This window comes from Oncorhynchus gorbuscha, linkage group LG10 (assembly GCF_021184085.1).
Source record: "Oncorhynchus gorbuscha isolate QuinsamMale2020 ecotype Even-year linkage group LG10, OgorEven_v1.0, whole genome shotgun sequence".
Taxonomy (NCBI): domain Eukaryota; kingdom Metazoa; phylum Chordata; class Actinopteri; order Salmoniformes; family Salmonidae; genus Oncorhynchus; species Oncorhynchus gorbuscha.
In genome coordinates this window covers 59861742-59884827 of record NC_060182.1, presented here as the reverse complement: position 1 = coordinate 59884827, position 23086 = coordinate 59861742, and the positions used below count along the sequence as shown (strand labels likewise).

The 23086-nt window shown below is 43.7% G+C and overlaps 2 protein-coding genes and 1 long non-coding RNA gene across 14 annotated transcripts in view; 2 read left to right on the top strand and 1 right to left on the bottom strand.

Annotated features, from left to right (window-relative positions):
* The window catches only part of mboat2a (membrane bound O-acyltransferase domain containing 2a), a 98779-nt gene extending 92290 nt beyond the window's left edge, over nt 1-6489 (top strand). For both annotated transcript variants that reach the window (XM_046366505.1, XM_046366506.1), the window contains 2 exons: nt 2342-2493; nt 4142-6489. In XM_046366505.1, coding sequence (XP_046222461.1) covers nt 2342-2493; nt 4142-4328 — 339 coding nt within the window. In that variant the 3' untranslated portion in view covers nt 4329-6489. The remainder of the gene's footprint in view (nt 1-2341; nt 2494-4141) is intronic.
* LOC124046301 lies at nt 550-16887 on the bottom strand. Of its 2 annotated transcripts, none has more exons than XR_006840988.1 (3): nt 16773-16887; nt 1825-1969; nt 550-1661 (listed from the first exon to the last, which is right to left on the bottom strand). It is a non-coding gene; the product is annotated as an uncharacterized LOC124046301 (long non-coding RNA). The 2 variants fall into 2 exon arrangements; XR_006840989.1 differs by lacking the exon at nt 16773-16887 and adding an exon at nt 9954-10083.
* kidins220a (kinase D-interacting substrate 220a) overlaps nt 9102-23086 on the top strand; it is a 94956-nt gene continuing 80971 nt past the window's right edge. For 2 of the 10 annotated variants that reach the window (XM_046366504.1, XM_046366494.1), the window contains exons 1-2: nt 9102-9391; nt 11799-11920. The gene's annotated coding sequence lies outside the window, so the exon portion shown is untranslated. The other 8 variants (XM_046366499.1, XM_046366498.1, XM_046366497.1 and 5 more) reach the window with 8 other exon arrangements.

Below are 23086 nucleotides of genomic sequence, written 5' to 3'. Positions count from 1 at the left end.
AAGAAGTGATGCAGTCAATCTCAAACCAACTCTTAACCAAGAGGCTGGCATGCATAGTATTTATATCAGACCTCTGATTACAATGAAGAGCAAGACGTGCCGCTCTGTTCTGGGCCAGCTGCAGCGATAGTGTCCATTATGTAATAGTGTCCTGTATAGTAATAATAGTAGAGGTAAGGCGTGATAGTGTCCAGCTGCAGCGATAGTGTCCTGTATAGTAATAATAGCAGAGGTAAGGCGTGATGGTGTCCTGTATAGTAATAATAGCAGAGGTAAGGCGTGATAGTGTCCTGTATAGTAATAATAGCAGAGGTAAGGAGTGATAGTGTCCAGCTGCAGTGATAGTGTCCTGTATAGTAATAATAGCAGAGGTAAGGCGTGATGGTGTCCTGTATAGTAATAATAGCAGAGGTAAGGCGTGATAGTGTCCTGTATAGTAATATTAGCAGAGGTAAGGAGTGATAGTGTCCTGTATAGTAATAATAGCAGAGGTAAGGCCTGTATAGTAATAGTGTCCAGCTGCAGTAATAATAGAGAGGTAGTGTCCTGTATAGTAATAATAGCAGAGGTAAGGCGTGATACTGTCCTGTATAGTAATAATAGCAGAGGTAAGGCGTGATAGTGTCCTGTATAGTAATAATAGCAGAGGTAAGGCGTGATGGTGTCCTGTATAGTAATAATAGCAGAGGTAAGGCGTGATAGTGTCCTGTATAGTAATAATAGCAGAGGTAAGGCGTGATGGTGTCCTGTATAGTAATAATAGCAGAGGTAAGGCGTGATAGTGTCCTGTATAGTAATAATAGCAGAGGTAAGGCGTGATAGTATCCAGCTGCAGCTTAACTAGGACTTTCCTCTAAGCACTGGACCACACGACTGGACAAGAATCAAGATAAGACAAAACTAGGGCCTGCAGCACTTGCTTTTTGGAGTGTGGTGCCACAATATTGTGATCCCTGCATCCAACGGGTATGGATACAGCTTCAGAACAAGGTTCTGCAGTATTAGTAAAAATGTGATCGATACATGTGGTTGATCTTGTTCCTGTGGTGTTTGTAAACACCCTGGTAGGTTGATTAATAACCTGAACCAGATTATAGGTACTGGTTAAACCCTCGGTGTCATCTCTAGGCGCGAACACGAGTTCTGGGTTATTAGGCAGAATTCCATGGGCTGTCAGTACAACTCAAAACTCTGTTAGCCTTTTGAGCTAAAGCCGAGGTGTTAACTCTGGCAAAACCAGAAATCCTCAGGTTTCATGCAAGGTCACAAAAGCACTTAACTGATGTCCTTTAGCTGGCGTTGCCCCCATCTCATTCCATTTGTCACAGTCACCATTAGCGACAAAACAGACCTTAAATTTGATAAACATGCCACCATTTTACTTGTATTATTATTATTATGTAAAGACAGCAGAGAGGTGACACATGGGGAGACAGAGCCGTGACCCTGTTCTTATTTTAACGGGAGACTATAGAACGACAGACCCTGGGGCACTGTCCGCTCGGATCTAAAGCTCATACCCCATGGCACAGTGGTTGTGTGGGTGGGAGTCTGCTTTATGCATGAGCAATATGCCAGCACTGGTGTGTGTCGCAGTATGATAGAGCCCGAGATCACAGGGTAATGGACAGACGGATCCCCACGGCGACAGTAGGAGAGTCCTAGAGGACAGAAAGAGAACCTCTCCTCAATACGCGGCTCCATTCTCCCGCTCCTCACATCTAGGAATAACACTATCACATGATGTCACGACACACAGAACGAGAGAGGGACTTTTTTTTTTTTTTACGGTTCCCCATCCGAAAGTGGACACTTTGCACTCACCCTCATGGATTAATTGGAGCATTGGATTTGGTGTAAGCATGGGCTGGTATGGGAGTTTCCATGTGTCACGTTTGTTAGACCAGTACATTCTCGTACAAACCACGGGAGGAGGGGGGAGTGAATGGTAGCGAACCTCAGCCATGTCCTGAAAAACAATTTCAGAAAGATGAAGCTCTACATTTTGAGATTCATATCGTTACTCTAAATGCAGGACGTGGTTGAGTTATGCACTAATGATGAAGTACATTGCTTCTGTCCATGTAAGGTAAAGAACGGGGTCAGTAAACATCTTGTTGGGCGTTTTATAATGGCTACGACATTACAGCCTATTAAGTCTGAAAGCTGATTTAGTTTCTGTGCCTTCACTGATGGGTCTATCTTTTAGTCTCTAACCTCCACATCTTCTCTACAAGTTTTTTAGTTTTTACTTTCTGCATCTTAAAGTCAATGCAACATAATGATGTGAGGCGTTTGCTGTGGGACCGATTCACAATGTCTTCATTTGGCTCACTTCCAGCTTAGACACAACATCAAACCGTACTTCCTGGGTTCCACGACACGCAAGAGCGTCTACGATGTCATCACGTGGGCAGGGACTCAGGTCGCCATCTGCTACACGGTTGTGCCATTCGTCCTATTGGCCGTTGGGCCGTCACTCAAGTTCTACAGGTGAGTAACATGACTGATTCCACATGCATAATGTAAGAAGTTGTTATATTTAACAATGTAGGCCTAATTTTCAAAACAGTACCTTTTTATTAATACATGTGTAGACGACAAAGGTGAGTTGCACATACTGTGTTGGGTCCTAAGAGTCCTGGGAAGCACCACCAAGTTCAAAACCTCTCCTGATTTTTATGGGACATTTTTACAAATGCCTGTTTAAAAAGGCAGGCCAATAAAACGAGTGAGCACGGCACAGATGGGAACACGGCACAGATGGGCACACGGCATTAGGTCTTTCCCCTTTAGTGTCTAACTGTTAACAAGACCCGTTAATGACTAGAAGACGGGGATGATTCACACGGAGAAATAAGAGGGGCTTTATGAATTCAGGGCCCTCCAGTAAAATGGAGGCAAAATATTCTGAGTCATCTGCCAGGTTGAGGAGCGTATAAAACCCAGTCATTAAGCAGGAGAGTTTGGGGACGGCTGGCTGCTGAAATGGAAGGAAGGACTGGACCTTCCAACACTCTACTCAGCAAACTGGATGCAGTCTATCACAGTGCCATCCGTTTTGTCACTAAAGCACCTTATACCACCCACCACTGCGACTTGTATGCTCTAGTCGGCTGGCCCTCACTACATATTCGTCGCCAGACCCACTGGCTCCAGGTCATCTACAAGTCCATGCTAGGTAAAGCTCCGCCTTATCTCAGTTCACTGGTCACGATGGCAACACCCATCCGTAGCACGCGCTCCAGCAGGTGTATCTCACTGATCATCCCTAAAGCCAACACATCATTTGGCCGCCTTTCGTTCCAGTACTCTGCTGCCTGTGACTGGAACGAATTGCAAAAATCGCTGAAGTTGGAGACTTTTATCTCCCTCACCAACTTCAAACATCAGCTATCCGAGCAGCTAACCGATCGCTGCAGCTGTATATAGTCTATAGGAAAATAGCCCACCCATTTTCACCTACCTCATTCCCATACTGTTTTTTATACTGTTTTTATTTATTTATTTTTCTGCTCTTTTGCACACCAATATCTCTACCTGTACATGACCATCTGATCATTTATCACTCCAGTGTTAATCTGCAAAACTGTATTATTCGCCTACCTCCTCATGCCTTTTGCACACATTGTATATAGACTGCCCATTTTTTTCTACTGTGTTATTGACTTGTTAATTGTTTATTCCATGTGTAACTCTGTGTTGTCGGTTCACACTGCTATGCTTTATCTTGGCCAGGTCGCAGTTGCAAATGAGAACTTGTTCTCAACTAGCCTACCTGGTTAAATAAAGGTGAAATAAAATAAAAAATAAAAACCTTGAGGACATGGTGTTCCCATAATCACAAATACACTGTGACTGACTGCAGAGATATAAAACTCAGGATTTTCTATCCCGTTAGGATTAGCTAGAATAACTTGTTGGGACCCGTAATGAGTCCATATAATTTGTATTCACAATGACATTTTGCAAACTCTTCTGGAATCTTTACGCCACATAGAAAACTGTCCTCGGCATGCTCTTTCCCGGGGCTTAGGCCTGGATTTGTGTTTCGTGACGAATGCATTTGTGAAGAGTGCTATACTGAACAGATGACATTGGATTGATTTGATTACTTTACTGATTGATTTTCTCTCGCCAGGTCATGGTACTACTGCATACACATAGCATGTCTGCTGCTGGTGTTAGCCCTTCCAGTGAAGCCATGGCACCTCCGCGCCAAGGAGGAGCAACTGCAGCAGAACAGCCTACAGGGGAGGTTGACTGGAGACCACAACAGCCACTCCATCACAGACAACAACTGCAACCAGAAACACAAAGCCACATGAGACCCGGGAGGAAGCCCCTCCACCCCAACACCTTAGAGCTCAAACAACCGGCACAGAGAGAACCAAACTCTGTGCGAACACTGAGACAAAGTGCAGTGATTCTTTGAGACCACAAAGAACCAAAACATTGACAGGAAACCCGGAATAACAGACAATAACAAACTCTGTTTAACAACAACCCATCAAACCTTCCAGTAGCGAGGAACGACAGCAAACCATGCTTTGGAGAAATTAGAAGTAACGAGAAGAATGGATAGAGACATATCCGAGGGCCACTAAACGGCTAGGATCTAATGAGTGATGCTAATGGTGCAATGCTAAATGACAGAATGCAAAGCTGACTGAAGTTTCCTTACCTCTGTGTATTGCTAACAAGCTAGCGGCTAGGCTAGGTGCAGATTCTGCAGGGCGAGAAAGGTTGTGTGGAGGGGGAGAGCTTGTGGCATTGGGAAAGGAAGGAGTTGCAGTTGGATCTCGAGTGTAGAGGGCGCTATATACAGGCTAGTCAGACATAGGTATCGAGAGGATTTTTGTCAGGGTAGGAAAACTATGTAACCTCTACTAGGAAAAGAGAGAAATAACTTTTTTTTGTCAGATGCCAACTTCAAGCAGGCCTTAGGATCCTCGAAACATTGTTTGATTACTGTCACCTTTCTCTTTTGTAGCTGCTGCTTTTTTGGAATGATACTCGTTCTTTACAGAAGGTTCATTCACGGTAATTGATTTTAAGGGCTTTTTTGACAGGGGGTTAATTCTGTGTAGCTTCCTTGTTTTCCTACTGTGACTGATTACAAACTGTAGGTTTCCTCTCGGTTCATATGTCTTGCCTACTTCTGTAACATCAGTTACAAGTTCAGTTCTGTTTAACTGGTTTGAAATCCTCATGTAGGCTTCTAGTTTTACTATGAACTCAAGTGGAAATCTCCCATCTAGATTGTTTTTGAATCCATCGCCTCAATGAAATAGAACAAACTGTGTTGTTTGTGACCTCATCACTCGTGGACAGACTGACCAAATGATGCAAGATTTTAGTTCCGGGTTAACCAAGATTATTTGGATATACTGTAAGGATGTAACGTTTACTATCACAATACAAATGGAGCTGATTTTAGATGAATATGAATGACCTTTAGTAACACAGGTTGGGAAAATATGTAATTGACATTTAGGAAGCCTACTGTATGTAACATTTGTACGTGTGACATCATTGGAAAACAAAGCATAACAATTCTTATGCTCCAATCGTGAACCCTAACTTGTATGCTCGCTTGTCTTGGGACCCTCTTTAATAAACAAAACGACTATTTCAAGCCAGATCCCAGACATGAGCCACAACTCAAGAGGTTCCCTCGTTCTAGTAATGTGGAAAACTACTGGTGTACAAGAGTTCTATCAGGTGGGGCCAACCAACTCTTCCATGAGGTGGGGGGGTGTTAATTGTGGTGCAGAGGACACAGCCCATGAGCATAACCTACACGTCCTGATTAATGTTCCACAGTGCCCTGTTTCTGGAGAGGTATGGCACATTCCATCTCATACAGTACAGGCAGGCATAGATGTGCCATAGCCACATCTTTTTGGACCACACACACCATTCATTAGCTGGTAAGAGTTGGATAAGTACTGTAGTACAACCAAGATGGGAGCCAATGAACCAGTTTAGGGGTTTATTTTGTGATGAGTAACAACCATGCAGCAGATTTGAGTTTCCAAATGTAATCTTTCCCTAACGTGCATACTGTACTCCTGCCATAAATGTGTGTGTGTGTGTGTGTGTGATTTTTAAAATGTTCATGTGGTCTAGAAGTGTATTTGTAGTCGAGGTATAAATGCCCGAGGGGAAAGGTGTGCCATCTTTACCAGCAAGTTGATAATTGCACTGCATGGCCACCCAAAACTAGCCCTGTGAAACCAGATGTAACACTACGCTCACCATAGCTTGTGTAGTATTCCGTCTGGTTTAACTAAGCTGCCCCAAACTAGCAGATCAATGCTAACTGCTCCATATGTCCAAAGTGCCATGTGTGTGTGTGAAAGCATAATGGTTATTTTTGTGTAAAGTAAGAAGAAACTTATGGAAAGATTTGTATAATGGTACTTAACTGATTTATGTCAAAGGGAAATTATTTTTTAAATACTAATACAGAGATTTTAAACCAGAGTTCTCCCTCGCCTTCTTTTGCACCTTTGGTTGGAATGTGAAGTACTACACCGCTTAAAACAAATAAAGGGAACACTAAAATAACACATCCTAGATCTGAATGAAAGAAATATTCTTATTAAATAATTTTCTGTACATAGTTGAATGTGCTGACAAAATCAAATTATCAACGGAAATCAAATTTATCAACCCATGGAGGTCTGGATTTGGAGTCACACTCAAAATGAAAGTGGAAAACCACACTACAGGCTGATCCAACATTGTAATGTTTGTAAATCAAGTCAAAATGAGGCTCAGTAGTGTGTATGACCTCCATACAACGCCTGGGCATGCTCCTGATGAGAAGGCGGATGGTCTCCTGAGGGATCTCCTTCCAGACCTGGACTAAAGCATCCGCCAACTCCTGGACAGTCTGTGGCACAACGTGGCGTTGGTGGATGGAGCGAGACATCATGTCCCAGATGTGCTCAATTGGATTCAGGTCTGGGGAACGGGGGGCCAGTCCATAGCATCAATGCTATCCTCTTGCAGGAATTGCTGACACACTCCAGCCACATGAGGTCTAGCATTGTCTTGCATTAGGAGGAACTCAGGGCCAACCGCACCAGCATATGGTTTCACAAGGGGTCTGAGGATCTCATCTCGGTAGCTAATGGCAGTCAGGCTACCTCTGGCGAGCACATGGAGGGCTGTGCGGCCCCCCAAAGAAATGCCACCCCACACCATGACTGACCTACCGCCAAACCGGTCATGCTGGAGGATGTTGCAGGCAGCAGAACGATCTCCACGGCGTCTCCAGACTGTCACATGTGCTCAGTGTGAACCTGCTTTCATCTGTGAAGAGCATAGGGCGCCAGTGGCGAATTTGCCAATCTTGGTGTTCTCTGGCAAATGCCAAACGTCCTGCACGGTGTTGTGCTGTAAGCACAACCCCCACCTGTGGACGTCGGGCCCTCATACCACTCTCATGGAGTCTGTTTCTGACCGTTTGAGCAGACACATGTACATTTGTGACTTGCGGGAGGTCATTTTGCAGGGCTCTGGCAGTACTCCTCCTTGCACAAAGGCGGATGTAGCGATCCTGCTGCTGGGTTGTTGCCCTCCTACGGCCTCCTCCACGTCTCCTGATGTACTGGCCTGTCTCCTGGTAGCGCCTCCATGCTCTGGACACTACGCTGACAGACACAGCAAACCTTCTTGCCACAGCTCGCATTGATGTTCCATCCTGAATGAGCTGCACTACCTGAGCCACTTGTGTGGGTTGTAGACTCCGTCTCATGCTACCACTAGAGTGAAACCACCGCCAGCATTCAAAAGTGACCAAAACATCAGCTAGGAAGCATAGGAACTGAGAAGTGGTCTGTGGTCACCACCTGCAGAACCACTCCTTTATAGGGGATGTCTTGCTAATTGCCTATAATTTCCACCTGTTGTCTATTCCATTTGCACAACAGCATGTGAAATTTATTGTCAATCAGTGTTGCTTCCTAAGTGGACAGTTTGATTTCACAGAAGTGTGATTGACTTGGAGTTACATTGTGTTGTTTAAGTGTTCCCTTTATTTTTTCGAGCAGTGTATATGGGGAAGAAGCCAAGAAAGGCATGGGGAGTGAGGATAGAAATATTTCATCCATGTGGGATTATTGGAAGGGGTTTGTTTTAGGGTGCATCCTAATAGTCTAACATGGATTACTTTCCTTGTCTCCTTCCTTCCATCCTCACTAGTTTGAAACTTTCAGACCTGTGAAAGCACTTATGGTAGATGCCCTAGCTACCATGGCTGCCGGCCAAGCTTCCACTAATCGAGCTCTTTCAAATTGGTATAGATGGAGGAAAGGAGATGAAGCCACTTTGGACTATTGAGATGCACGCTAAATACTGTGTCCGACTCTGGTCCTGTAGCTCACTGGAAAGGGCGCTTGGCAAAACGAGCTAGTTAACGAGCGTAAAGTCACTGGCCTGGACCTAATCAAACGCAGAGAGGAAATGAAAAGGCTTGCTTTGTTTCAAATCCGGGTCTATGAGATCCCTCTCATTTCCTAACCTAAAACAAAACAAGGATCCTCTGCTGTGTGCGTGTGAGAGGTTCTGTGTAGCTGTCGCTCAAATCATCTCTTCGTTAAACTTGGAAGCATTTGTTTTAGTCATGTCTATGGTAAAATGCACACTTGGGGAAAAACATGTAAGACAACACATCCCTCCATCTACCATCAATGCCCCACATGACTGCTAATAATCCTAATGTATCCCTTCTCAGTCAACGTGGCTCGGAATGCTATATCAGTTTTGGATCATATTTGGAATGCTTTCACCAGTCCTCTCCCAGGTATTAGCGATCATTACTCAGTAGGTTGTATAATGCGAATAATACTTATTCCCCCCAAAAATCCAGACACTGAGATATGTTGTTGACAACTGAATAGTATTTGCATTTTACGTACACATTTACATTTCCAGTTTGAGCTATAATTCTTAAAATGTATTGGTAAAATAGATCTTTCGAATTACTGACCTAGTTTTAAACCAGGTGATTACATTTCTAGGTCACTTTCAGTGGTTCATAGTAAGGCTATAAAACCTAGCTGTGGATACAATCCACGATGAAAGATGATCTTGCACTGTTAATGTAGGCATATCAATAAACCAGATTACATGACAGGCCAGTGTTGAACAACACATTTCTAGCCTCGAACAATGATAGATCTATTTGACAACTGCCAGGAACGGTGCAGCTGTTTAAACTTTTTTCGCAACCTTTTCTCCACGTTACGCCCTCGCAACACTAAGTACAAGCGTGTTGTGGTTTCATAGCAGTGAAGAAACTAAACGTTGGAAAATGTAAAAAAAGGAAACGGGGTAACCCGGTTCGAACGAGAGGACGTGGTGTTTGTTTATCGTAAAGGTAAGATGCAAACTGGGTTTTTGTGATTAGAAATCGTGTTACCTAGCTAGCCTCTGTATTTGGTGTTTTTGTCGTGACCAACAACAGTGGCATTGGGATTCGCCTTCAAAATAAGTCACCCATTAACTTGCAAACGGATTTTTTTTAAACAAATTGGAATTATGACACACTTGTTCTAAACAAGGTTGTAATGTTATAGACATTCAGCCTACTCGGGAACACAAAATGAAGAGTTTACACATGTTCGCGTTGTAGCTCTTATTGTAGTACTTAAAACTATGGACAATCACCTCACTATTCAACCTATTGTACTTGTTGAACATTCATTTTAGGCAAAACTAGGCAAATTGTATATTACCCCCATTTCATGGACTCAAGATCAATGGGTATCAGCTTACTTTCAATTTCATGGACCCAATATCCGTAGGTAAGATAGTTGAGCGTTCAGCCCGTTCTCTTATTGAGGTGGAGTTTGAGGTTTGATTCCTGGTCGCGGGATTTGGTAGCAACAACAGGTGAGTCAGTCGATTCTTGTAAAAGTGTCAATTCTGAAAACGCTTACCTATACAACTGCGGTTTTTCCGCTGGGTGCTGAAATTCATTTTTTTTTGTTAAAAGGATACAACCTCCCAAGTTCTCGTTTGTTTTGCACAAATCCGCACGCATGTGCCAATTGAATCTCAGTTTACGTAGTACGACCGACACACGCGGAAGAAGTCAGTGGTTTTATTTGATAAATTTAAAGTATGAATTTTCAGGACCGCAGTTGTAATGGGCAAACCGGTAAGGTAGGCGTTTTCAGAATTGACTGAAGGTGACTGTTGTTGCTAGCAAATCCCGCGACCGGTTATCCAAACTCAACTATATATATAAAAAAAGGAGAGGAGTTGAGCGTTACTCAACTATAGGCAAGGCTGTACATTTCAAGATGAATGTAAAATACACACAATAGGCTGAATGAACAGTTAGGTGATTTCCAACAGTTGAAGTCCCGCAATAAAAGAGACTATAATGTTTGTAACCTGTGGGTGACGCTGAGTAGGCCGGACCCAAGATCCAGAGGTAAGGCTGTACAATGCAATGTTATCTGTCTAATAAATCCACCGTGCGATTTCAACTCACTATACTTTATCTGTGTCAAATTAACGGCATTCTGTTGAATTTATACAACATTTCAAACTTGTTTAGCATTAACTAGTCCAATTGGCATGATGCCATTATTTGTATCAGTTTCAATGGGGGACTTTTATTTTGAACGCTAACCGCTGATTCCACTATTGCCATATTCTTATTAATTCCTTTACACTTGTGTATACGGTAGCTGTTGTGAAATTGTTAGATATTACTGCATGGTCGGAACTAGAAACATTTCGCTACACTCGCATTAACATCTGCTAACCATGTGTATGTGACCAATACGATTTGATCCTCACACTGATCTTGTTCACGACACAGTGGTCAGTATTCGGCACTTCTTCCGCGCTTGTAAAGGTGTCCGCATGCTTCCCAGTCGAAACAGTTCGTGCATATATTATGTTGTGGACTTCGTTGAGGGTTCTGGAGACAAGCCGAAGTTCGGAGCCGAAGTCGACTGATCATTTTCCATCAATGGATGTTTTTTTATTTATCCGTTATTTTACCAGATAAGTTGACTGAGAACACGTTCTCATTTACAGCAACGATGTGGGGAATAGTTACAGGGGAGAGGAATGAGCCAATTTTAAACTGCCGATTATTAGGTGACCATGATGGTTTGAGGGCCAGATTGGAAATTTAGCCAGGACACTGGGGTTAACACCCCTATGATAAGTGCCATGGGATCTTTAATGACCTCAGAGAGTCAGGAAACCTGTTTAAAGTCCCATCCGAAAGATGGCACCCTACACAGGGCAGTGTTCCCAATCACTGCCCTGGGGGATTGGGATATTTTTTAGACCAGAGGAAAGAGTGCCTCCTACTGGCCCGCCAACACCACTTCCAGCAGCATCTGGTCTCCCATCCAGGGACTGACCAGGACCAACCCTGCTTAGCTTCAGAAGCAAGTGGCACCACCACCAAGCAAGTGGCACCACCACCAAGCAAGTGGCACCACCACCAAGCAAGTGGCACCACCACCAAGCAAGTGGCACCACCACCAAGCAAGTGGCACCACCACCAAGCAAGTGGCACCACCACCAAGCAAGTGGCACTATGAAGACTAAGGAGCTCTCCAAACAGGTCAGGGACAAAGTTGTGGAGAAGTACAGATCAGGGTTGGGTTATACAAAATATCCAAAACTTTGAACATCCCACAGAGCACATTGGGGCCTAATTAAATTATTGCAATTGACTGTATGAACTGTAACTCAGTAAAATCTTTTAAATTGTTGCGTTTATACTTTTGGACCATTGGCTTCCCTGAAAACAGGTACTGACAGGTGTGACGAGGACGCTGATCCAGTGGACCTGGTGCCAGTAAGGATGGTCGTCACGGAGGCGATAAGACCGTCCAGGATAGAGAAATCCTTCGACTTCACTGCCTTTTCAATGGTAAGGTCCCTTGCACCATAGGGACACTTGACCTCCACCACTGCTGTGGTGCCCACCAGACCATCCGGTGAGGCACCCAGGATACCAGACCCCGTGACCTAAAGCCCTGACTCCTGCATCTCCATCCCTGTAGCCATTTTGAATGCCTTGATGTCCTCCTCTTTGTTATCTGTGCTCCACTTTACAGACAACACCCCATCCAATGACTGTGATCTGAGGACCCTTTTTTTATAGCAGCGAGGGAGTAACGTGCTTGGCCCTAACTGCTGCGCCAAATGTCTGGCCGTCAACCTCCCTCTCCTTATGATGTGCCAGTTGGGGTTGGTGCACTGTCCCAACTATTGCCTTCCGTATAACATCCTGCTGCTCCACCGACAGCGCCATGCATGCTCCAGGTGCCTTTAAAAAAAAAAGTTTGGTACAGACATGCCATTCCACTGAACCTGCCCCAGTAATGGTTCCCTAGCCACTGAAGATCCTCCTCTGTGGGCTCTAGGGACAGAGACTTAGTCGTCTTCGGCCGGATAAAGATCCTCCACGGACTGCATCTGGTTGGGCACGAGTGGCTTCCTCCACTCACATTACACATCCATACAGCCGATATTGTGAACCGCAAAAATAGCCAATGCAGTTGCATGGCTGCACTTAGGAGCTCCACGGGAGCATTCGCATGTGGTAGAGAGAATCCCCTGGTCACCTATAGAGACCTGCCAAGAGGAAAGTGCTATTTGCATGACTTTGAACACCTTGACATGCATTTGTTGTAAGAAATGTGCTATATTTATTGAACAAAATTTTTTAAAATCATACAATTTCAACGATTCTGAGTTACAGTTCAAATATAAGGAAATCATTGCATCATTGCAATTGAAATAGTCATTAGGCCCTTCCCACATGACTGGGAAGGGGCGCAGCCTTTGGTGGGCCTGGGAGGGCATAGGCCCAGCCAATCAGAATGAGTTTTTCCCCACAAAAGGGCATTATTACAGACAGAAATCCTCCCCAGTATCATCAGCTGCAGAAAAGTCAGCAAATTCACATGCAATAAGTAAATGTTAATCTACATTTACATTACATTACATTTAAGTAATTTAGCAGACGCTCTTATCCAGAGCGACTTACAAATTGGTGCATTCACCTTATGACATCCAGTGGAACAGCCACTTTACAATAGTGCATCTAAATATTTTAAGGGGGGGGGGGGTGAGAAGGATTACTTTATCCTATCCTAAGTATTCCTTAAAGAGGTGGGGTTTCAGGTGTCTCCGGAAGGTGGTGATTGACTCCGCTGTCCTGGCGTCGTGAGGGAGTTTGTTCCACCATTGGGGAGCCAGAGCAGCGAACAGTTTTGACTGGGCTGAGCGGGAACTGTACTTCCTCAGTGGTAGGGAGGCGAGCAGGCCAGAGGTGGATGAACGCAGTGCCCTTATTTGGGTGTAGGGCCTGATCAGAGCCTGGAGGTACTGAGGTGCCGTTCCCCTCACAGCTCCGTAGGCAAGCACCATGGTCTTGTAGCGGATGCGAGCTTCAACTGGAAGCCAGTGGAGAGAGCGGAGGAGCGGGGTGACGTGAGAGAACTTGGGAAGGTTGAACACTAGACGGGCTGCGGCGTTCTGGATGAGTTGTAGGGGTTTAATGGCACAGGCAGGGAGCCCAGCCAACAGCGAGTTGCAGTAATCCAGACGGGAGATGACAAGTGCCTGGATTAGGACCTGCGCCGCTTCCTGTGTGAGGCAGGGTCGTACTCTGCGGATGTTGTAGAGCATGAACCTACAGGAATGGGCCACCGCCTTGATGTTAGTTGAGAACGACAGGGTGTTGTCCAGGATCACGCCAAGGTTCTTAGCGCTCTGGGAGGAGGACACAATGGAGTTGTCAACCGTGATGGCGAGATCATGGAACGGGCAGTCCTTCCCCGGGAGGAAGAGCAGCTCCGTCTTGCCGAAGTTCAGCTTGAGGTGGTGATCCGTCATCCACACTGATATGTCTGCCAGACATGCAGAGATGCGATTCACCACCTGGTCATCAGAAGGGGGAAAGGAGAAGATTAATTGTGTGTCGTCTGCATAGCAATGATAGGAGAGACCATGTGAGGTTATGACAGAGCCAAGTGACTTGGTGTATAGCGAGAATAGGAGAGGGCCTAGAACAGAGCCCTGGGGGACACCAGTGGTGAGAGCGCGTGGTGAGGAGACAGATTCTCGCCACGCCACCTGGTAGGAGTGACCTGTCAGGTAGGACGCAATCCAAGCGTGGGCCGCGCCGGAGATGCCCAACTCGGAGAGGGTGGAGAGGAGGATCTGATGGTTCACAGTATCGAAGGCAGCCGATAGGTCTAGAAGGATGAGAGCAGAGGAGAGAGAGTTAGCTTTAGCGGTGCGGAGCGCCTCCGTGATACAGAGAAGAGCAGTCTCAGTTGAATGACTAGTCTTGAAACCTGACTGATTTGGATCAAGAAGGTCATTCTGAGAGAGATAGCGGGAGAGCTGACCAAGGACGGCACGTTCAAGAGTTTTGGAGAGAAAAGAAAGAAGGGATACTGGTCTGTAGTTGTTAACATCAGAGGGATCGAGTGTAGGTTTTTTCAGAAGGGGTGCAACTCTCGCTCTCTTGAAGACGGAAGGGACGTAGCCAGCGGTCAGGGATAAATTGATGAGCGAGGTGAGGTAAGGGAGAAGGTCTCCGGAAATGGTCTGGAGAAGAGAGGAGGGGATAGGGTCGAGCGGGCAGGTTGTTGGGCGGCCGGCCGTCACAAGACGCGAGATTTCATCTGGAGAGAGAGGGGAGAAAGAGGTCAGAGCACATCTGAAATCTAGCACAAATCTACTGACTGGTTTATGCTACAGAGTGGACAGTGTTGTCCCCAGTGACACCAGTTTGATTATTTGAAGCTTAATGTTTGAGATTTCATCCCAGCATTTAGAATGTGAGGTTCTGAGGCTTATAATTTTCATGTTCATGGTTTCAGACGATTCCACAGATGAAGAAGCTGGAAGTGGAGGTCCTGGGCTGTCCTGGTTACACATGGTCTGTGGATGTGAGGCCAGTTGGATGTACTGCCAAATTATCTTACAAAGTTGGAGGCGGCTTATGGTTTTATTGTCCCCAGCACAAGGTGCACCTGTGTAATGATCATGCCGTTTTATCAGCTTGATATGCCACACCTGTCAGGTGGATGGATTATATTGGCAAAGGAGAAATACTCACCAACAGGGATGTAAACACATTTGTACACATTTTGTGCATATGGAACATTTCTGGGATCTTTTATTTCAGCTCATGAAACATGGGACTAACACTTTACATGTTGCCTTTATATTTGTATTCAGTATAAAGTTATTTGATTGATTGACATTACAGCTGTAAAATATTTAAATGTTCAATTGATAACTTGGGATTGTATCACTTGACATACCTATCATACAGTGTGAAGGATCCTATAAATCAAGACAGTGTGCCACTCTGAAAAAAATAAATACTGTGACTTTGAAGATTTGTCTCTGGTAATGCAACAACCATACAGACTGGATGTTTAAAAAGTCAAATCATTCTGAATGTCAATAGATTATTAGATGAGTTCTCATCAACGACAACATTCTAGAATTGCGTTATCACTCATCTAAGTTGCACCTGGGGAAATCTGGTTGATGATTATATAATTGATTGTGTTTCCTTGTGGAATGTTGACAGCTGTATAGCAAACATTGTATGGCTAAGATTCTCAAACTTAAACCTCTACAGGATCGGTGTCCCGACCTCGGGACAGTTGAGCTAAAGTAGGCTAATGTGATTAGCATGAGGTTGTAAGTAACAAGAACATTTCCCAGGACATAGGCATATCTGATCTGGGCAGAAAGCTTAAATGATTGTTAATCTAACTGCACTGTCCAATTTGCAGTAGCTATTTCAGTGTAGAATACCATGCTATTGTTTGAGGAGAGTGCACAATTATGAACTTAAATTTATCAATAAACCAATTAGGCACATTTGGCCAGTCTTGATACATTTTGAATAGATATGCAATATTTAATTGGATCAGTCTAAAACTTTGCACATACACTGCTGCCATACAGTGGCCAAAGTCTAAATTGCACCTGGGCTAGAATAATTCATTATGGCCTTTCTCTTGCATTTCAAAGATAACTTCACATGTTTTTTTTCTTCTTTGTATTTACCAGATGTAATGATGTGTTATATTCTCCTACATTAATTTCACATTTCCACAAACTTCAGTGTTTCGTTTCAAATGGTATCAAGAATATGCATGTCCTTGCTTCAGGTCCTGAGCTACAGGCAGTTAGATTCCGGTATGTCATTTTAGGCGAAAATTTAAAATTGGGGTGGATCCTTTAAGAGGTACACTCACTGACAGGATGAACTTTATTCCTCATGTTGGCCCTCAACAAACCTTTAAATTGTCCCATCACTATAGCTGCACTTCTCCATATGGCCAGACTTAGTGGTATTCTCCCCTTTTAATGCTCATCCTTGAAAAATGCCATAAGGTCTGAAATAGACACCGAAGTCGACATACTGAACAGACTATCTATAGTAGGATAAGTAAAACAAAATGATTCGATCTACTGCTCTGCTAACTAGCTAGCTAAAGTGTAGTCTGTGGCTAGCTAAAAAGGATAAAGGGGACGTAAGAAGTTGAACACTTTATTCATTTCAATACAACACATAGATTCACCATGGAAAGGCAGAAAAATGCATCCGGTCGCGCTGTGAATGGTAGCCGACAGTGTTGGCTACAAATGACCCGCAGGAATTACCGAGGTCTTCTCTGTTGCTAATAACATTTCGAATTTTTGAGAGTAAATTGAGGCGAATAAATTTATTAAAAACTCACCTTGTTCGAGAGAGAATTACAAGGTCACCAAAACCGTCACGCCAAGTTGGGCCAACACCAAACATGTATTTAATTGGAAGTGTTTGGAAAATAAGTGATGTCAAGACGATTGGAACCCTTTTCCGGGTGTGACCGCTAGGTTTTTTTTTTTTTTTTTTTTTACCGTGGGGGGGCAAGAAGGCACACCGATACCAACGTTAGGAAGTCAAATATGACTTTCCTGTGAATATTTTGTCTCATAATTCCAGCCGAATAAGGACGAAATCAGCGGACAGGTAGAGTCAGTTCAAATGCAGTGTATTCAACATTTAGACCAAATGTTGGGTAGGAGTGAGAAAAGAAATGTCACATTCGGATTCGAAAGAGGCATCCCCTCTAGCGACATTGTGATAGCTTATTGTACAGTTTATGCACAATAAGTTGTCACACTAACCAGTGGTGGAAAAAGTACCCAACTGCCATACTTGAGTAAATGTAAAGATACCTTAATAGAAAATGACTCAAGTGAAAGTCACCTAGTAAAATACTACTTGAGTAAATGTACTTGGTTTTAAATATACTTGCTCAAATATGCTTAAGTATCAAAAGTAAAAGTACAAATCAAATTCCTTACATAAAGCGAACCAGACTGCAGCTTTTTCTTGTTTTGTTTTAGCCAGGGTACACTCCAACAGTCAGGCATAATTTACAAACAAAGCATGTGTGTTTAGTGATTCCGCCAGATCAGAGGCAGTAGGGAGGACCAGGGATGTTCTCTTGATAAGTGTGTGAGTTATACCATTTTCCTGTCCTGCTAAGCATTCAAACTGTATGGTCTACTTCTGGGTGTCATGGAAAATGTATGGAGTAAAAAGTACATTATTTTCTTTAGGAATGTAGTGAAGTAAAAGTTGTCAAATATAAATAGTACTTCAAAGCATTTTTACCTCAGTACTTTATACCACTGACAGTAACCTGCTCATTACATTAGAAACATCTGAAGAGTTGTCTAGCTATCTTTAGAAGTCTGTCATCGGCATAGTTAGTCACCCATTATAGCCTATGGTTCATCATTTTTATGTTACACCTAGCTTTGATGCCAGCACAATGTCAAAAGTCTCTTGGTTGCGTCAGAGCTATGTTGCACCTTGTCCCAATGGACTTTTGGGCCATTTAGGCTTGGTGCAAAATGACGAAACATTAACTCTGTACCTAGGCGGTTGCATTCAGAAACATGTCCTTTCTAAGCTGTCTGAACCTTTGCTCTTCCAAACAAAAGACCTTGTGACCAACACATTCCATGGAAATATATCGTCAGCATTTTCATCCCCCATGACAGGAAGACCGGCTATAACGAGCTGACTGGTTAAATTTAGAGATCTTGGAACTACACTGAACAAAAAATAGAAACGCAACATGAAACAATTTCAAAGATTTTTACTGAGTTACAGTTCATATAAGAAAATCAGTCAGTTGAAATGAATCCATTAGGCCCTAATGTATTGAGTTCACATGACTGGGAATACAGATATGCATCTGTTGGTCACAGATGCCTTAAGAAAAAAAGTAGGTTCGTGGATCAGAAAACCAGTCCGTATCTGGTGTGACCACCATTTGCCTCATGCAGCGCGACACATCTCCTTCGCATACAGTTGATCAGGCTGTTGATTGTGGCCCGTGGAATGTTGACCCACTCTTATTCAATGGCTGTGCGAAGAGGCTGGTTATTGGCGGGAACTGGAACACGCCGTCGTACATGTTGATCCAGAGCATCCCACACATGCTCAATGGGTGACATATCTGGTGAGTATGCAGGCCATGGAAGAACTGGGACATTTTCAGCTTCCTAGAATTTGGTACAGATCCTTGCGACATGTGTCAGTGCATTATCATGCTGAAACATGAGGTGATGGCGGCTAATGAATGGCACGACAATGGGCCTCAGGATCTCATCACAGTATCTCTATGCATTCAAATTGCCATCGATAAAATGCAATTTTGTTCATTGTCTGTAGCTTATGCCTGCCCAAACCTTGTGGGTATAGAGTTTTTACCTTGTCCTTCTTGTGGTATTTGAACCTAGAACTTATTTGACCTTTTCAGTAAATGTGCATCAGAAGGTAATATGCATTAATTCATTAGTATTTGACCGGGTTTCATTGTTGAGACATCCGCTTTTTAAAGCTGGGAAAGGATGGATTCAGTGACAATGGGGTTGGGGCATGGCTCTGCCTGCTCATCCATTATTCATGAGAGTCGGGGAGGGATGTGGAGCCTAGGCAGCGCTTGTTGATACTCAGTCAGTGTGGGTGAGGGATAGTAATTGAAGAACAGCCATTGCCATTCAGTGCAGTCAAATTGACATTTTCCATAAAGGTAAGCCACTCGGTTCTTTGTTAGTTATTTGACTTTGCTCATTGCTATTTGTGAGGCCTGTATAAAATGAAGGCTATTTAGTTTACTTATCTTCTATTTCTTGGTGTTTCTTTGTTGGTTTCTGTTTTGCAATGGTGGGGGATGAGGTGAAGTTTTCAACCCCCTCAATCAATACTCTGTGCAGGGAATCCTTGAGGTTTCATTGATTGTTGTCTGGTCACTCATTGTCCATTCTTTTGTGCTGATAGCGGCTGTGCTGCCTCTGATACACGTGAGGGTGTGTCAGCGGGTTCGTGTTGCCTCCGCTGTAAACAAAGGCTCTGTTCAGTTGTGTGTATGAATAATCTGATATGAGAGAAAATAAATCATAAACCTTTTTTAATTTTTTTTAAACAAAGCCTGTTATCTGCTAGCCTTACCATACTTTCTTAGATTTAGCCTATGTAGGCCTAAAGGCAGAGAATTGAGATAGACAGATTGAATAGATAAATCAGATTCCATTTTCTTCATCTGCTGTTTGGTGACAGACTGATGTAGCCACCAGTTTTCAAAATATGCTTGTTGAATCTTGTTTTTTTTCACCACATTTTTATGGATTTATGATATTGAAGAATAATTAAGACCTATCTAAGGATCAAAATAGCTTTTTGCTGAAGTTAATATATTATGTATAGGCTAATAAAATGATTCATTAAAGTTTTATAGGCTAAATAATTATATTTGTTTAGGCATACATTTTCAGGCTCCGGTGCTCATGAAGGCTTTTCCAGCTCTTTTTGTCTTAAGTTTTGTCATTGGGTGAAATTCATAATTTTGTATAAAATTAGGCACATTTCAGATTGTTTTGTCATTGGGCATACCGCATAATTCTGCAAGTAGACGGCGCAACAATCGTTCTCCACTTAGCCAATCCTTGAAAGGTTTCCCCATCTCATTTGTTTGAGTATTTTTCAACTAAATCCAGTTATGTAGTCTAAGGCCTAATGATCAGCTACTCTCCCTTTGCCTTAGACTGAAACACTGGACCATTAGAATCGCTGATAGTAAAAAGGCAATTTTAGGCCGAGACCCTTCCCTTGTCCAATAGACAAAGTTAAGAAGGCACAGCACATCCTGACATAGCCGAAGCAGCAGAAATTGGAGTGCTGTGTATGTCCATAACTGCCAATTAAGTAGGCTTCGGGCCTTTTCTTTGCCTTCAATGATGGAGCTCATCTCATTACTGTATTGGGCTGTATTATTTTGTCTTATAGTTTAATGTAGCCATGGTGACTGCTTTGCTCTCGTTATTCCTCTACGTACTGTAATTCCTACTTAGTTCAGATTGTCAGAAGTATGAGTGGGTTTGACATCTTTGGTTCAGAGACAGGGTAATGGGGGCATAGCCTACTTGGGATGGCCATTTCATATTTTTTTTTACTGTTTGAGTACTCGCATGATTTTTTTTATAGAGTAGTCGAATGAAAATAAAAAAAGATTTTTATAACAAAAGGCCCGCACTGGATAATTTTTTTGTTGCGCATTTATCTATACTGAGCAAAAATAGAAACGCAACGTGTGAAGTGTTGGTCGCATGTTTCATAAGCTGAAATAAAAAAAAATCCCTGAAATTTTCCATACGCACCAAAATCCTATCAAGAAGCTATTTAAACAATATAAGGCCACTCTAACATGTGTGCTTTTGTCACACAACACAATGCCACAGATGTCTCAAGTTTTGAGGGAGCGTGAAATTGGCATGCTGACGACAGGAATGTCCACCAGAGCCGTTACCAGAGAATTGAATGTTAATTTCTCTACTATAAGCCTCCTCCAACATCTTTTTAGAGCTCTGGCGGTACGTCCATCCGGCGTCACATCCCCAGACCACGTGTAACCACGCCAGCCTAGGACCTACCCATCCGGCTTCTTCACCTGCGGGATGGTCTGAGACCAGCCACCCGGACAGCTGATGAAACGGTGGGAACTGTCTCAGGGAAGTTCATCTGCGTGCTCGTCGTCCTCACCAGGGTCTGGACCAGATTGCAGTTCATAATCGTAACTGACTTCAGGGAGCAAATGCTCACCTTCGATGTCCACTGGCACACTAGAGAAGTGTGCTCTTCACAGATGATCCCCGGTTGAATCTGTCCCGGGCAGATGGCAGACAGTGTATATGGCGTCATGTGGGCGAGCGGTTTGCTGATGTCAACGTTGTGAATAGAGTGCCCCATGGTGGGGTTATGGTATGGGCAGGCATAAGCTACGGACAACAAACACAGTTGCAATTTATCAATGGCAATTTTAATGCACAGAGATACTGTGATGAGATTCTGGGGCCCATTGTCGTGCCATTTAGCTGCCGCCATCACCTTATGTTTCAGCATGATAATGCACTGCCCCATGTCGCAAGGATCTGTACACAATTCCTGGAAGCTGAAAATGTCCCAGTTCTTCCATGGCCTGCATACTGACCAGACATGTCACCCACTGAGCATGTTTGGGAGGCTCAAGATCGACGTGTTCCAGTTCACGCCAATATCCAGCTACTTCGCACGGCCAATGAAGAAGAGTGGGACAACATTCCACAGGCCACAATCAACAGCCTGAACAACTTAACGTGAAGGAGATGTGTCACGCTGCATGAGGCGAATGGTGGTCACATCAGATACTGACTGGTTTGGATGATTCACACCCCTACCATTTTTAAAAATATATTTGTGACTAACAGATGCATATCTATAATCCCAGTCATGTGTTATACATAGATTAGGGCCTAATGAATTTATTTCAATTGACTGATTTCCTTATATGAATTTATCTGAAGTATTTTAAATTGTTGCATGTTGTGTTTTATATTTTTGTTCACTGTATATGCCAATAGTGTGCATCAATGGCTACTTTATCATAACCATTACAGATAACAAATTCTAATTGCTAAATGGGCCTGACAATGGGCCTCAGGATCTTGTCACTGTATTTCCGTGCATTCAAATTGCCATTAAAAACAATGCAATTGTGTTCATTGTCTGTAGTTTGTGCCTGCCCATACTATAACCACACCGCCACCATGGGGCACTGTTTTCACAACATTGACATCAGCAAACCGCTTGCCCACACGATACCATACACGTGGTCTGCAGTTGTGAGGCTGGTTGGACTTACTGCCAAATTCTCTAAAAAGTTGTTGGAGGAGGCTTATAGTAGAGAAATGTACATTCAATTCACTGGCAACTGCTCTGGTGGACATTCCTGCAGTCAGCATGCCAATTGCACGCTCCCTCAAAACTTGAGACAACTATGGCATTATGTTGTGTGACACAACTGCGCACTTTAGAGTGGCCTTTTATTGTCCCCAGAACAAGGTGCAACTGTGTAATGATCATGCTGTTTATTTATTTTTTATTACTCCTTTTTCTCCCCAATTTCGTGGTATCCAATTGGTAGTTAGTCTCGTCTCATCACTGCAACTCCCATACAGACTCGGGAGAGGCGACGGTCGAGAGCTGTGCGTCCTCCGAAACACAACCCAACTCGAGCCGCCTCCGCTTCTTGACACATGCCCACTTAACCCGGAAGCCAGCCACACCAATGTGTCGGAGGAAACACCGTACACCTGGCGACCATGTCAGCGTGCACTGCGTTCGGCCCGCCACAGGATTCACAGGATTCGCCCTGCCGGCCAAACCCTCCCCTAATCCGGACGACGTTGGGCCAATTGTGCGCCGCCCCATGGGTCTCCCGGTCGCGACAGAGCCTGGACTTAAATCCAGAATCTCTAGTGGCACAGCTAGCACTGCGATGAGGTGCCTCAGATCACTGCGCCATTTGGAAGGCCTTGATCATGCAGTTTAATCAGTTCATTGATATGCCACACCTGTCTGTTACTTTTGCTCATGACAGGTGGGATCAACACTTCACACTGAACAACAATATAAACACAACATGTCATTTCATATATTCAGTCAATAAAAAAGTGC